This window comes from Chenopodium quinoa, unplaced genomic scaffold (assembly GCF_001683475.1).
Source record: "Chenopodium quinoa cultivar QQ74 unplaced genomic scaffold, ASM168347v1, whole genome shotgun sequence".
In the NCBI taxonomy this organism is placed as follows: Eukaryota; Viridiplantae; Streptophyta; class Magnoliopsida; order Caryophyllales; family Amaranthaceae; genus Chenopodium; species Chenopodium quinoa.
Genome location: NW_018743252.1, coordinates 10,268,442 through 10,285,376, shown reverse-complemented (window position 1 = coordinate 10,285,376; position 16,935 = coordinate 10,268,442). Strand labels below are relative to the sequence as shown.

Here is a 16,935-nt window from a genome sequence, read left to right as displayed (position 1 = left end):
CAATGTACCTAGATAAATTTAACCAAATATATATCACACCATAATATCATATGTTACCATAATTAATCATATGACAAAAACACCCAAATTTTATTAAAGAAAAAACCTAAAATATTTAGGAGGTAACTAGGTAATCAACTTGGCACTTCTCTCTTGTCGACTAAAATTAGTTTCATTCAATTTCTTAATAACGAAGAAAAAACATACAAAACCGAGTAAATGTACTTTGACTAAATTACCCTTTGACAATAAACACTTCTTTCCCTCGTTCCTTCCAACCCACAAATCAAAGGACCCCACCTCAAAAATAGGGGGGAAAATTATTTCATATAAAAATCAACCTTCCATTATTTTCAATTCTACCCTCACATCCTCTTCAACAACACCAAGTAAACAACCAAAAACACACACAATGGAATTTTTCAAGAAAGCCAAAGTGGTTCGTCTCCGTAGCCAACACAACAAGTACTTGACGGCCTCCGAAGACGAGGAGGCCGTCAAGCAAACCCGTAGCGGCTCATCAAAGAACGCGCGTTGGACGGTAGAGCCAATCGAAGGAAAACCAAATGTAATACGTTTAAAAAATTGTAATAGTTGGAAATACTTAACCGCATCCGAGGAGCCATTTCTCCTTGGATGGACGGGTAAGCGTGTCCTACAATCATCCCCTAGGCTCCGACTCGACTCAACGGTCGAGTGGGAGCCTATTAAGGAAGGTTCCGTTGTGAAGCTAAGAACTCGCAACGGAAACTTCCTTAGAGGTAACGGAGGGGTACCTCCATGGAATAATTCCGTAACACATGATGTTCCTTCTAGAAGTGCTACTCAAGATTGGATTTTTTGGACTGTTGATGTTGTTGAGGTTGACTATAAATCAATGGATGAGGTTGACTATAAATCAATGGATGAGGTTGAAGATAAAAAGGGTGTAGTTGAAGATTTAGTAGGGTGCAATGTAGAGGATCATGGCTCTTTGTCAAGGAATTCTTCTTATGCTTCAACAATAATAATGGAGGAAGTGGCTAATGATTTTCATGAGGTTGGATCTCCTGTGGCAAGTTCTACACCTAAGTCTGCTAGATCTGTTCGTTCTAATTCTGAGGTTAGTGGGTCCAATTATTTAGTCAAATTTTTTAATTTTATTGTTATTTTTTATTATAAATTTCATTTTCAATGGAAAATCATGTGTGCATTACCTCTAATTAGTGAAGTTAATTAAATTCTTGTACAATATTACAATGTTGACTTTGGAGGTATAATTTGAGTGTGACACAATTAAAGGGAATTAATTTAGCCCTATGACATTGTGATTGTACAATTTAGAATAATCAATTTAGACAAAATAATAATGAACATACTAAGGAGAAAATACTTTATTATAGAACAAAAAGAGTATCAAGGGATTATTATAGAATACTCCGTAACACTTTTATTTCGGGTTCTTGTACACTTTTGGATTCAATAGCCGTTTAGGAAGTAACATTTTTTATTTTTTATTTTTTTTTATCAAGCTAGGAGCCTGTGACGACATACTCAATCCATCCATGTCTTAGGGAGTATTAGATATTGACAATTTAATATCAATATATAGTGTAAGATGAAGCAAAATATATTAGGAGTATAATATGTTTGCATCATATTGTACAAAGTTACAAGCTAAGTGTTAATATGTTGTTTCTTCCAAGATTTTTTTTTTTGAAAGAAATTTCTTCCAAGATTTTGATTAGGTAAAAAGATTGAGAATTTAGTCTTTGTAGCAAGAAGAAACTAGTACGTTTGGTCTGAAAAGTAGTTAAGAATAATGATGTAAGAAAATAAAGGAGGGAGAAAAATTAGGTGTAGATAAACAAAGCATAAGATATAGTGGACTAATTAAGCTCTAGTTATTATGGTCTTTAATCTTACTCAAACACAAAATAAATTTACTGATTATTATTCCCCGTCCCTAATTTTTTTTTTCCTTCTTATTTTGATTTATTTTACAAGACAATTACTATTCAAACACGAAATAAATTTACTGATTAAGGAAGTAGATTACATAGTATTAAATTAGAACTTGTCAAACTTACAATATAATAAGAAATAGATCAAAACATAAAATAAAAGCAACTAATTGTATGTGGGGCTCACTAGCTTATTATTGTCCCTAATAGTTATCAATTGAAAATATCTCATGATGAATTATTCTCAATGGGAAGTTTTGATGAATGACAAATGGGTGACTTGGTCGTATTAAGTTTTCTTTTGGTGCATGTATTAAATAGTAGTTGGTAAGTGGAAAGCTACTAATTAAAGTAGGAAAAGAACATGATGTAAAGTGTAAACCAAATTTGGATAATAATGTGACATAATAGTTGCTAGCTAGTTTTGGATTGAGCTTGTTTTTGTCATAATTTTGGATGGTAGAAGAGTTTTTTTTTTTTTTTTTTAATCTTTCAAGGTAGCAAATACAAATGACTATTAAATAACACACGTTTCAATTCTTCTAGTCGAGTTTCTTGGGGGTGGAAATTGACCTTATCTTTTACTCCATATCCTTTAGTGCTAAGTGTTAGCGGATAAATTTGGCTTGAGTTGAGATGAGTGAAGGACTCGAATTTTTAGGGTCCGTCATTACTATCCTCAAACAATAACGGAATCTGAACATGTCATTAAACACTAAAGCTTATTAATTGATGAAACTGGCTCAAGCCACTAAGAAGTTCCTTACTACCCTGCAAGGCTGCATCAATGTACCACTGATTCACTGTCATAAACCACCTTAATTTTGCCTTCCTGCTAATGTAATGACCTAAAGTTTTGAAGTCTGATTATTGAGTTTACTTTGCATATGCTAACAGGTTTCTGCAACTCCAAGTCCAAGGGCAAGTCCCACAGCATCAGATACACATACACCCACCCGAGTATCGCCCCATGTTCAAAACATACGCGATGAGTCCAAGGTACTTTAAAACACTTTTCTTGTTACTAGTCTTACCAAGCACTACTACTGCTCTGTCTCAATTCAAATCAAACAACAAACTCATCCTGTGTGTGTGTGTGTGTTTTTTTTTTTTTTTTTTTTTTTTTTTTTTTTTTTTTGTGGTGTTGTGTACAGCATTCCGGTTCTTTCAACAAGCTCAAATCCATGTTAGATGGCCTGCAAGACTTACTCGATGGCACGGAAGAAGAAGAAGAAGACGATACAAAAGTAGATGCTGATTCAGAGACTTCAGTAGAATATGCCTCTAATCACCACCCTCACCAACTAGAAGTTAAGATGGCAAAACAAACTCTGAAAGAGTTGAACAACATGGATTTTGAAACTGTGTTATCTTCTGGGAGAGACAAGAAAATGGACAAGTCCATCAGTATCCTTATTGCTGATGCAAAAGTCTCATACCGCGACCAAACCATCCTTAAGGACCTCACCAACCTCAGAAATAAGCTCAAGTCCATGAGAAATGACCGCGAATTAGCCTGCCAAGAATTGAATGAGTACACAACATTCTGCACTAGGAGATTAGAGGTCAAGGCCGAACTCAAGAAAGATGCTGCTAAGGCTCACGAGTTGGAGACTATAGAAGATGGCTTTAGCAAAATGCTCGCGACAGCAAGAGCCAAGAGGGATAACATACTGAAGCAACTCGAGGAAGTTGACAGTCGAATCAAGGCTGCAGAAAAAACTCAGGCTGATAACGCAGTTGACATTGAAGAACTTATTTCAAGAATAGGGGAAAATAGTCAAAGCCTTAGGGAGATGGAAAAGAATGAGAAATCATGGCAAGCGAAGAAAGTTGAAGCCGAAAATAAATTGGAGAGTGTAGAGGAAGAATGGAAAAAAATGAAGAGTTTACTCCAAGATGTTTGATTCTGCCTTTCATTTGGTGCCAAATTATGTGAAAAATTAAATTTTGTCAAACCATGTATTATAAATTTTTGTACTAAGATAAAATAATAGTCAGTAACATACATTTCCTACATCATTAATTTGTCTATTTTATAAAACAAATCATGATTGCGATGAATACAGCCATTACATTAGTGGCACGATCCTAGGAGGATATTATGCCATCAGTATCTTTATCTTCATGAAATATAGCATTAGTTACATAATTAGCCAACATCCAACAATTTTAATATTGTATTAAGGCTTATAAAATTCATAGTCCGTACAATTAGAGAAGTCGTAATCATGCTTGCTTCAAACAAATTTATTTGTACATGATGGTTATGAGTTATGAGTTATGCAACCCTACCATGCTAGAAAAGTTTAGTACTACCTACAACTCCGTATGTAGTTACCATTCGTTAGCTACTGTAATTCTATTTACGGCGCATGGGTAACCACAATAGTTGATGATGTGTATAGAATTTGATCTCAGGTCTTGGGTGCTACTTATCTAGACTTTAACCAGCTAAGCTGCTCGACATCCAATGACAAAATTGAAAAGTTTCACCTTTTGACAAAGTTTTGTTTTTCACAAAAAGCATATGCAATCTGATGCAGCACAGAAATAATCTAGAATAATTAGTTATTGGAGAAAGAGTCCTCAATTTTGACAATATGATCAACCAAAGCACCACGGTCGTTTTCATGTATAGAACTTTCCCATAATTTTCCTCCTTTTTCCTTCTAAACTAAGTCTAAAAGCCATGATCAACACAAAAGACTTATTCCTTTACCCCTTGTGCACCATTTTGAAAAATGGAGTTCTTCCAAAGAACAAAGGTCTTTCGGCTAAAAACCAGCAACCAGAGCAAGTACCTGATAGCCGATCAAGATGAAGATACAGTCAAGCAAACTCGCGACAGCTCCTCAAAATACACACGTTGGTCATTCGAGCCTGTTGAGGGAAAGACTAATGTCATCCGCATCAGGAGCTGCAACAGCTGGAAATACTTAGCCGCGTCTGAAGAGCCTTTCCTGCTTGGAATGACAGGAAAGCGTGTTGCACAAAGACCTTGGCTCGGTGCCACAGTCGAATGGGAACCAATCAAAGAAGGGCCTTACATCAAACTCAGAAGTCATACCGGAACTTTCTTAAGGTCAAACAAAGGACTTCCCCCTTGGAGGAACACCATTACACATGATCTGCCTGGTCATTGGACTGCATCTGAGAACATGATCCTGTGGATTGTTGATATCCTCGAAATCGATCATAAGTCAACTAATGGTGATTCAAAATCCTTTAAGGGAAATGCTGTTCCTTCTCGGTTAAGTAATGCAGTGGATCATAAATCTTTTTCAAGCTGCTCTACTTTGTCAATTGAGGATGATGGCCCTTCTACGAATCCGGCTGCTTCATTAGAGGTATGTTCAAAGATCAAAACTCTGTTTCTTCCTGTTGATAAGTATATTAGGTGACTCGTACTTCGTAGCTTTGTCCGCCCGATCGGGCGGACATTGCCCGGTCTGACCGGGCGGAAGAAGAAGAGGTGCCTGGCAAATTCGTTGAAGAAGCTGCTCTCGCGCCCGACCGGGCGAGCCTTCGCCCGACCGGGCGAGCCTTCGCCCGATCGGGCAGACCTTGCCCGGTCTGACCGGGCGGTGGGGGTTGGATACGTTGAAGCATTCGTATGGAGTTTTCTTCTCGCGCCCGATCGGGCAGACCTTGCCCGGTCTGACCGGGCGGAGAAGGAAAAATACGGAACGCGGATTTTGCGGTTTTAGGTTATCTTATTTTATTATCTTTTTGCCCAAGTATCTTTTAATTAGGGATTAATATAAAACCTCCCTAATATCAGTATTAGGGTTAAGAGAGACAGAGTGAGAGCCGTTCTTGAGAAATACAAGAATCATCTTTGTAATCTTTGCAGTTTATAGTGAAATCATTCGATCTCGGTGCCCGTGGACGTAGCTATCACATCGATAGTGAACCACGTAAATTCTTGGTGTTGTTCTTATTGTTTGCATTGAATTTCTTTATTGTTTTCTTGTTTGTTTTCGACCTTTGCTTCCGCTGTCGCACAACAATTGGTATCAGAGCTCAGGTTCAATCCTTGGAGAGTTTCTTGAAGATAACAATGGCAGGAGATTCAACAATAAGAATTGAGAAGTTTACCGGGAAAAATAGTTTCGGGCTATGGCAAATTAAGATGAAGGCTCTGTTAAAACAACAGCAGATATGGCGTCCGTTGGCTCCAAAGAGTACTACTTCGGAGTCAGGAGACGGACCGACTGACTCGCAGTTAGAAGTTATGGAAGAGAAGGCACACTCTACCATATTACTTAGTCTTGATGATCAAATCATCACGGAGGTTGCTGATCAGGAAACGGCGGCTGGATTGTGGCTGAAGCTGGAGTCATTGTATATGACTAAGTCGTTGACCAACAAATTATTACTGAAACAGCGGTTGTTTAGCCTCCGGATGCAGTCAGGTACTTCCTTACGGGAACATCTAGAAAAACTTAACTCTATTTTGCTTGATTTACGTAATTTAGATGTTAAAATTGATGATGAGGATGCTGCGTTGATTTTACTTGTATCTCTACCGTCTAGCTTTGAGAATTTTGTAGAGTCTTTTGTTGTTGGTAAGGATTCTATAACCTTAGAAGAAGTGAAGGCAGCACTTCATACTAGGGAACTCAGAATGAAAGCTACGAGTGATAATGGGGATAATGGTAGTGGGTTATTTGTTAAGTCCGGAAAGTCTAAAAAGAATAAGGGGTTTAACAAGGGGAACAATGCTGGGTCGGGTGCTGGAAACGGCAAGGATGGATCTAGTAAAACTACTACTAAAACATGTTATTACTGTAAAGAACCGGGTCACTTTAGGAATAATTGTCCGGTGAGGAAAAACAAGTCCCAGGCTGCTGTAGTTGAAGAGAAACCGAATGAGAGCTATAATTCAGAGGAAGATTTAGCATTAGTCAGTTCTGCTAGGTCTGATGATTTATCTGATAACTGGGTTCTAGATTCAGGGTGTTCGTTCCATATGTGTCCACGTCGAGATTGGTTTGATACATATGAACCTCGCAATGGGGGCATGGTTATAGTCGGTAACAATGCTCCATGTAAGGTCACAGGTATTGGTTCCATGAGGTTGAGGACTGTTGATGGGCGGAGGTTAACTTTGACTAATGTACGGCATGTTCCTGCTTTAGGAAAGAATCTGATTTCATTGGGTACCCTGGATGACTTGGGGTACAATGGTGTGTTTTCAGATGGGGAGTTGTGTATTTTCAGAGGTTCTGAGTTGGTACTTAAGGGTATCAAAAGGAACACCCTCTATGTTTTTGAGGGTGTTACACTGCCTAGTTCTGCGGTTTGCGCATCTGTATCTCACCAGGAGATGACTAAGATTTGGCACATGAGGCTTGGTCATATGGGGGAGAAGGGGATGCAGCTATTGTCCAAGAGGGGTCTTCTATCCGGGGTCAAGGTTGCCAACCTTGAATTTTGTGAGCATTGTGTGTTTGGTAAGAAACACAGGTCAAAGTTCAGCAAGGGTGCTCACATTACTGATGCAGTGCTCGATTACATCCATTCAGATTGCTGGGGTCCATCTAGAGTTGAAGGTATGGGAGGTTACCACTATTTTGTGTCATTTGTTGATGACAAGTCCCGATACACATGGCTTAGGTTGCTTAAGTCAAAGGATGAGGCCTTCAAAGTTTTCAAGCAATGGAAAGCTTTGGTGGAAAATCGACAAGGAAGGAAGATCAAGAAGCTACGAACGGACAATGGGCTAGAGTTTTGCAAAGACGAGTTTAATCAGTTCTGTGCAGATGAGGGTATAGGTCGGCATCATACTGTCAGGAAGACACCACAGCAGAACGGTGTAGCAGAACGGGTTAATCAGACACTGCTAGAGAGAGTTCGATGCATGCTCTCTAATGCAGGGCTTGGGAGGAGGTACTGGAGTGAAGCTGTGTTAACAGCTTGTTATGTCATTAATAGGGGTCCTCATTCTGGAATTGATTCCAAGATTCCGTTTGAGATCTGGAGTGGTAAGTTGCCTAATTTTTCGAATTTGAAGATTTTTGGTTGTGTTGCTTATTATCATGTTATTGAGGGTAAGCTGGATCCACGAGCCAAGAAGGGGTGTTTTGTTGGGTACGGGGATGGTGTGAAGGGGTTTAGAATTTTTTCACCTTCGGAGGGTCGGGTCATTCTTAGTAGGGATGTTACTTTCGATGAAAACACCATGTATTCAATTAAAAATGCAGAGATTTCAGATTTGAGAAGGGAAGGAGACAATTTATTACAGACAGATGGGGTACTTGAGGTACATCAGTCTACCATTGCTGATTTACCTCGGGTACAATATATTGATGATGATGCTGATGTTCCAGTGCCGGGTACTCCTGAACCTGAGATTACTCCTACTCATTCTAACTCTGGGGATGAGGTGGAGCAATCTAATCAGGGGTCATCTAGTCAACCTGACACCATTCTTGAGATGCCTAAACGAGTTATCAAGAAGCCTGTTAGATTGATTGAAGAGATGGAGGGAAGAAATTGCTGTGTTGATGCGATGACAGGTTATGCATTGAGTGTAGCTGATGATGTAGAGTCATTTGAACCTGCCACATATAAACAAGCAATTAGTTGTAGTGAGTCTGCGCAATGGCTTGCCGCAATGGGTGAAGAGATGCAGTCTCTTTACAAGAACAGAGTGTGGGAACTGGTAAAGGTACCGGAAGGGAGGAAGCTTGTGGGTTGTAAATGGATTTACAAGAAGAAAGAAGGGTTGTCGGAAACTGAGCAAATACGTTTTAAGGCTAGGCTAGTTGCTAAGGGGTTCAGTCAGGTAGAAGGGGTTGACTTTGTTGAGATATTCTCACCTGTGGTTCGACATACTTCTATCCGTGTGTTATTGTCAATTGTAGCACATTTTGATCTTGAGCTGGAGCAGTTGGATGTTAAAACGGCCTTCCTTCATGGCGATTTGGAGGAGGAGATTCTGATGAAGCAGCCCGAAGGATTCGAAGCTCCTGGAAAGGAACACTATGCCTGCAGATTGCTAAAGTCATTGTATGGACTTAAGCAATCCCCCCGACAGTGGTACAAAAGATTAAAGGAGATGCTTAACTCGGAGTTTGACATGAAAGACTTGGGTGCAGCTAGGAAGATTTTGGGTATGGAGATCTACAGGGATCGGGCTAGAGGTAAGCTTTTCTTGACTCAGAAAAGCTACATTGAAAAGATTCTGTCTCGTTTTGGGATGGAAAAATCGAAGCCTATAAGTACGCCAACTACTGTTAGTTGTAAGTTGTCTTTGTCTATGTCACCTCAATCAGAGGAGGAGTTGTCTTATATGTCTAGAGTTCCATATGAAAACGCGGTTGGTTGTTTGATGTATGCTATGGTCTGTACTAGGCCGGATATTGCGCATGCTGTTAGTGTTGTAAGCAGGTTTATGGCTCGACCTGGGAGGGAACACTGGCAAGGGGTGAAAAGGATTTTTCGCTACCTGAGAGGGACAGCTGATATTGGTCTTGTGTACGGGAATGGTAAGGAATGCTTGGTCACTGGGTACAGTGATTCTGATTATGCAGCTGATGTGGATACCAGGAGGTCTGTGACTGGTTATGTGTTCACTTTGGGTGGTTCTGTGGTTAGTTGGAAGTCTACATTGCAGTCATCAGTTACGTTGTCAACTACTGAAGCTGAGTATATGGCTTTAACTTCTGCAGCTAAAGAGTCTATTTGGCTCAAAGGCCTAGTAGGTGAACTGGGTATTGCACAGGATTTTGCTACAGTGTATTGTGATAGTCTAAGTGCGATTTGCTTAGCTAAAGATCAAGTACACCATGATCGGACGAAGCACATTGATGTCAGGTATCATTTCTTACGTACTGACAAGAGGATTAAGGTGAAGAAGATTGGGACTGCTGACAACCCGGCTGATTTCTTCACTAAGCCTGTTCCGTTTAGCAAGTTTAAACATTGCTTAGACTTGTTAAATATTGATTACTACGTGATGTAGTAGGCCCTGAGGGGCGAAGTTGGGGAGCTCCTGGTGTAGGTGTGTTGGCATTAAGGTGGAGCTTGCCCGGGGCTTGTGATGCAGGTGGAGCATTATGAGTTGTTATACTTGGAGACGAGTATGTGATGGGTCTTGGTTGAAGACTTATCGGGATGTATGGCTTATGCATGAGTCCTGCATCGGGTTTGGCTTGAGATGTTTTTTCACTATGTCTTGATGGGGTCGTTTGCTGACTACGAGTTCTCGTCAAGGTGGAGATTGTTGATAAGTATATTAGGTGACTCGTACTTCGTAGCTTTGTCCGCCCGATCGGGCGGACATTGCCCGGTCTGACCGGGCGGAAGAAGAAGAGGTGCCTGGCAAATTCGTTGAAGAAGCTGCTCTCGCGCCCGACCGGGCGAGCCTTCGCCCGACCGGGCGAGCCTTCGCCCGATCGGGCAGACCTTGCCCGGTCTGACCGGGCGGTGGGGGTTGGATACGTTGAAGCATTCGTATGGAGTTTTCTTCTCGCGCCCGATCGGGCAGACCTTGCCCGGTCTGACCGGGCGGAGAAGGAAAAATACGGAACGCGGATTTTGCGGTTTTAGGTTATCTTATTTTATTATCTTTTTGCCCAAGTATCTTTTAATTAGGGATTAATATAAAACCTCCCTAATATCAGTATTAGGGTTAAGAGAGACAGAGTGAGAGCCGTTCTTGAGAAATACAAGAATCATCTTTGTAATCTTTGCAGTTTATAGTGAAATCATTCGATCTCGGTGCCCGTGGACGTAGCTATCACATCGATAGTGAACCACGTAAATTCTTGGTGTTGTTCTTATTGTTTGCATTGAATTTCTTTATTGTTTTCTTGTTTGTTTTCGACCTTTGCTTCCGCTGTCGCACAACACTTCCTATAATTTTTGTTCTGCTATTTTTCCTTTCATTTCTTTCAAATTATAATAGCTTCATTATTAGAATCAGAAACATCTAATTAAGCTAAAATGCTTTAAGCTTTATGAAATTTGATATAGTAGAACAAATAAAAGGCCTAAAATTCATATAATCAGAACTTTTTTTTTACCAAATTTTCTGATTTAAATCAATGCTTATACCAATATAGAATACTCATTTTTTTTTTTTTTTGTGGCCTTTTTTGGGTTTTGGGTTTATGTTATGTTCCTAAACTCAGCATTCGATCTCCTTCAGCAACTTAAGGTCTATGTTAGATGGCCTAGACGATAAAGTTTATGTTGTAACAGAACGAACAACATCAGATACAGAACGCGTTCTCAAATCAGAAATTCATATGGCTAAACAATCTCTCAAAGAGCTGATGGACATGGACTATCATGGCATCTTATCTTTAGGACTATACAAAGAGCTAGAAAAGGGGGTAGGTATACTTGCTGCTGATAATAAAACATCGCGACAAGAAACTATACAAGAGCAACTTAAGACCATGAAAAATGACCATGACTTGGCCACTCAGGATCTAGTAGAGTATGCTACATTTGACAGTAAAATATTGGAGATCAAGGCCGAGGTTGATAAGGATGTGGCCAAGGCTTGTGTGTTAGAGGCCACTCTTGACAAATGGTTCAGCGACGAGTATGTAAATCCAAGAGCTAACAAAGAGGAGTTGTTGATGGAATTACAAGAAACAGAAAGCAGCATCAAGGCTGTGGAATTGCTCAGATCACGAATAGCGAAGAAAAATGAGAGACTAGAGGAGATGGAAGCAAAGGAGGAATCATGGCAAGCAAGGAAAGTTGATGCTGAAAGAAAATTAGAAAGAGTTGAGAAAGAATGGGTTAAGATTAAGAGCTTGTTTAAAAATGTTCAATTAATTTAGGCACTACTTACTTGCTTTAATGATTAATTAATTACAATTTGAAAACATTGTAAGCATACAACTCTTGAAAAAAAATTCTCAAACATTTCAGCATTAAGAAGTTCTGAGCTTATTATAATCTGGTTAATATACACTAATATTTTGTACTGTATATGACTTTTTCAAACTCATAACTCAGAGAAGTTGTGGAATTGTGTCAACTTGAATTAAACTTTCACATCTAAAATTATATCAAAGTGATTAAACATAATGACATATACTCATATTCAAATTATTGCAACTACAACATTTAATTAAGTTGCCAACGGTTTATGATCACTGCTTGCAACTTGTTGTTAGGATTAGTGTGGAGATAGATAAATACATGGAGACATAAGGAGATTGCATAGAAGCTGCCTTATTGTTAAGGTTCGACCAAACTTGTGAAAAGTTCGGTCGAACCCGGTTTTAAGTCAGTAGGTGCACCAGTTTTCATTTCTAGAGGAGGAGTTACCAAACCCAAGGAGGTTCGACCGAACCACCCCAGGTTCGACCGAACTCTGGGTAGGTTCGGCCGAACCTCCCTGCTCCCTATTTCGTCGCTTCGTTTTCGGCTTGTGCGATTTGCTTTAATCTTAGCCGTTAGATTGTATTTTTCTACCTAGACTATATATACCTTTTCTAAGCCTCTTTGTTGAGTATTCACAAACATTTAAACACATAGAGAGGTTTTGAGAGGGTTTGTGAGGAGCATTTGAATTCTATACAATTCATGCTTGTAATTCTTGAGTTCATTCATCATCAATATTACTCCATAGTGCAAGGGTGGGTTTTTTTCTCCCGGTTCTCGGGTTTTCCCACGGTAACATTGTCTTCCTTTTACTTGCTTTAATTCCTTCAAAGTTGTTCTTGATTGTTATGCTTGTTTGTTCATTGCTATTGTGGGTTGATTGCAAGTTAGTTGAACACTTTAATCCTTACAATTGGTATCAGAGCCAAGGTTGAATCTTTGGTGTTTTGATGATTTAGGGTTTGTGTTAAACTTGAAATTGTGATTGAGTTTCAAAGTTTGGAACTTTAGGTGTTCAAAGTTTGAGTCTTGGGTGTCAAGTTGCATTCTTTTTTGTTGAAAACCTATTGTGAACTTTGTGTGTTTGATTTGCAATGGAAGAAGGCAAGTTGAGAATTGAGAAGTTTGATGGGAAGGATTTTGGGTTTTGGAAGATGCAAATAGAGGACTATTTGTATCAAAAGAACCTATATTTGCCCCTTACTAGTAAACCATCGGGTATGAAGGAAGAGGAGTGGAAAGTATTGGATAGACAAGCCCTTGGAGTGATTAGATTGACATTGGCTAAGAGTGTTGCTTACAATGTCAAAGATGTGACAACGATGGTTGGTGTGATCAAAGCATTGTCCAATATGTATGAGAAGCCATCGGCTATGAACAAGGTGTTCTTGATGCGTCGTTTGTTTGAAATTGAGATGAATGATAGTGGTTCCGCCCCCGAACATATAAATGAATTCAATTCAATAATCTCTCAACTAGCTTCGGTTGAGATTAAGTTTGATGATGAAGTGAGGGCCTTGATCTTGTTGTCATCGTTGCCTAGAAGTTGGGATACCGTTGTAGCCGCCATTAGCAACTCTTCCGGAAAGTCGAAGTTGAAGTGTGATGATGTGAGGGACTTAATCTTGAGTGAGAGCTTGAGAAGGAAGAACTCGGGTGAGTCATCGGGTGGTGCTTATTCTAGTGAAGGTAGGGGACGTGGAAGACAACAAAGAGGTGCTCAAAGAGGAAGATCGAAGTCTAGAGGGAGGAGTAAGTCGAAAGGGAAGGTGAACATTGTGTGTTGGGGTTGTGGTGTGAAAGGGCATACTAAGAGGGAATGTCCTAATCCCAAGAAGAAGGGTGGTTCAAACCACAAGAACTACGATGATGCTAGTTCATCGGTTAGCTTGGCATCAAGCGATGAAATCGGTGATGCATTGATCTTGAGTGTTGATAGTCCCATTGAGTCTTGGATCCTTGATTCGGGAGCTTCATTTCATTCTTCTCCATGTAAGGAGATTTTCCAAAACTTCAAGAGTGGCAAGTTTGGAAAGGTGTACCTTGCGGATGATGAACCGTTGGATATTGTGGGGAAGGGAGATGTTATGATCAAGACTTCAAGTGGGAGCTCATGGAAGCTTGAAGATGTTAGGTACATACCTAAGCTAAGGAAAAATTTGATTTCGGTGGGTCAACTAGACTCAAGCGGTTTTAGAACCATGTTTGGTGAAGGTACTTGGAAGGTGTCAAAGGGAGCTATGGTGGTGGCTCGGGGCACGAAGACCGACACATTGTACACTACCTTAGGGTGTAAAAGCATGATTGCTACAACCGCAAATGATGAGACTAAGCTTTGGCATACTCGGCTTGGTCGCATGAGTGAGAAAGGGATGAAATTGCTAGCTTCAAAGGGTAAGTTGTCGGGGTTGAAATCAATCGACATGAAATTTTGTGAGACATGTGTTTTTGGGAAACAAAAGAAGGTGTCTTTCACAAAAACCAAACGGTCCTTGAAGAAGGAGAAGCTAGAACTTGTGCACACGGATGTTTGGGGCCCATACCCCATCAAGTCCCTTGGTGGTTCTCACTATTTTGTCACTTTCATTGATGATTCAACCCGGAAAGTATGGGTATATTTCATGAAGCACAAGTCAGAAGTGAATGAGAAGTTCAAGACTTGGAAGGCGGAGGTTGAAAATGTTTCGGGCAAGAAGATTAAGGCAATCAAGTCCGACAATGGAGGAGAGTATGAGTTGGAAGCTTACAAAAACATTTGTAAGGAGCATGACATTGTTTTGGAGAGGACCATTCCCGGTAAACCTCGCCAAAATGGGGTAGCGGAACGGATGAATAGGATCTTACTTGAGAGGGCGAGGTGTATGAGGTTGTTTGCGGGCCTCCCAAAATGTTTTTGGGCGGATGCCGTTAGTACCGCGGCTTACTTGATAAACCGTGGACCTTCGATACCTTTGGAATTCAAGATACCGGAAGAGGAGTGGAGTGGTAAGGAGGTGTCCTACACTCACTTGAAGACCTTTGGTTGTGTGGCCTATTTGCAATCCGAAAAGAGAGACAAGCTAGACCCAAAAGCCATCAAATGTTACTTCATCGGGTATGGATGTGAGAAATATGGTTATAGATTGTGGGATCCTAAGAATCGAAAGATTGTTAGGCATTGTGACATCACTTTTGATGAGAGCTCTTTGTACAAAGAGAACTTTGGTGGGAAATCCGTTGAGAAAGAATCAATTGAAGATGAGCGGGATTTTGTTGAGCTAGATGGTAAGGTTAGAAGTGATAAGGAAGTTGAACAGGTAGAAGTTGAGGTGCAAATTCAACAAGCATCTCCTCAACATGGTGCTCATGTTCCGGTGGATTCGGATTCAAGTGATTCGGATGATGATGATCACTTGGAAACGGATGAGCGAGTAGTTATGGGTGAGCCCGTTGTGGTTCATGGAGAGCCACCTACACCACCAACGGTGAGGAGATCATCAAGAACAATCAAGCCACCACACCGATATTCTCCATCCTTGCATTATTTGTTGTTGACGGATTCCGGTGAGCCGGAATGTTATAAAGAGGCAATGGGCATGGGTGACTCGTTGAAGTGGGAGCAAGCAATGGAAGATGAGATGTCTTCATTGGAGAAAAACAACACTTGGGTGCTGGTTGAGTTGCCTAAGGGCAAGAGAGCACTTTTGTGCAAGTGGATCTTTCGAAAGAAAGAAGAACCGGATGGTACAATTCGGTACAAGGCAAGACTTGTGGTGAAAGGTTTTTCACAAAAGGAGGGCATTGATTATCATGAGATCTTTGCTCCGGTTGTGAAGCTAACCACTATAAGGATCTTGTTGGCTATAGTGGTTTCGGAGGACTTATTTCTTGAGCAAATGGATGTAAAAACCGTGTTTTTACATAGTGATTTGGAGGAGGAAATCTACATGAAGCAACCGGAAGGGTTTCAAGTTCCGGGTCAAGAGAACTTGGTGTGCAAGCTTAAACGGAGTCTATATGGGTTGAAACAAGCTCCTAGACAATGGTACAAGAAGTTTGACAATTTCATGCTAGGCAATGGTTTCGTGAGAGCGGAAGGTGACCATTGTTGCTACTTTCAAAGGTATGACAATGGCTATATCTACTTGCTTTTGTATGTTGATGATATGTTGATTGCGGGAACTAGTATGGAAATTGTCAATGACTTGAAAAAGAAGTTGTCAAGAAGATTTGAGATGAAAGACTTGGGTGAGGCCAAGCAAATACTTGGCATGATAATTTCTAGGGATAGCTCAACGGGTGTGTTGAAGTTATCTCAAGAGGAGTATGTCAAGAAGGTGCTTAAAAGATTTAACATGATTGATGCAAAGCCTCGAAGCTCACCTCTTTCAAGTGAGCTCAAGTTGACTAAGGAGGATTGCCCAAAGACAAGGGAAGAGAAGGACAAAATGGCCATTGTTCCTTATGCTTCGGCCGTTGGTAGCATGATGTATGCTATGATTTGCACGAGGCCCGACATTGCTCATGCAGTGGGAGTTGTGAGTAGGTTCATGTCAAATCCGGGTGAGAGACATTGGGAAGCCGTGAAGTGGATATTGAGGTATTTGTTGGGTACTTCAAGTATGGCTCTTTGCTTTAGGAGAAATAGAGTTGTTTTGGAAGGTTTTGTTGATGCCGATTTTGGAGGATGTTATGATTCAAGCAAAAGCACTTCGGGGTATGTGTATACTATTGGTGGTACGGCCATTAGTTGGATGAGCAAGCTCCAAAAGTGTGTCTCTATGTCTACGACGGAAGCCGAGTATGTGGCTATGTCGGAAGCGGGAAAGGAGATGGAATGGTTGAAGGGTTTCCTTGAAGAAATGGGCATGAAACAAGATGTTTGTGCGTTGTATAGTGATAGCCAAAGTGCGGTTCAATTGGCTAAGAATCCTATGTTTCATTATCGCACTAAACACATCAAGAGGCGTTATCACTATACTAGGAGTTTGGTGAAGGATGGCACGATGTGTTTGAGGAAGATTGCCGGTTCAAAGAATCCGGCGGATATGCTCACTAAAGCTGTTTCTAGTGACAAATTGAGGTTGTGTAGGACCTCAATTGGACTCCATCATTAATTTGAAGGAGTGTTGTGCTATGGTGAAATTGTTTTGATGAA

The 16,935-nt window shown here is 40.4% G+C and overlaps 2 protein-coding genes across 2 annotated transcripts; both read left to right on the top strand.

Moving 5' to 3' along the window:
* The first annotated feature begins 140 nt into the window (after positions 1-140).
* LOC110735220 lies at positions 141-3,988 on the top strand. Its single transcript, XM_021915402.1, has 3 exons — positions 141-1,102; positions 2,841-2,942; positions 3,098-3,988. The coding sequence occupies exons 1-3, from the start codon at positions 413-415 to the stop codon at positions 3,848-3,850; spliced, it is 1,545 nt and encodes a 514-aa protein (XP_021771094.1). The 5' UTR covers positions 141-412; the 3' UTR covers positions 3,851-3,988.
* Positions 3,989-4,594: 606 nt separating this feature from the next.
* Positions 4,595-11,795, top strand: LOC110735218. The gene is made up of 2 exons (XM_021915401.1): positions 4,595-5,293; positions 11,087-11,795. Exons 1-2 carry the CDS (start codon positions 4,688-4,690, stop codon positions 11,747-11,749), a joined length of 1,269 nt encoding a protein of 422 aa, XP_021771093.1. The 5' UTR covers positions 4,595-4,687; the 3' UTR covers positions 11,750-11,795.
* The last annotated feature ends 5,140 nt before the right edge of the window (positions 11,796-16,935 follow it).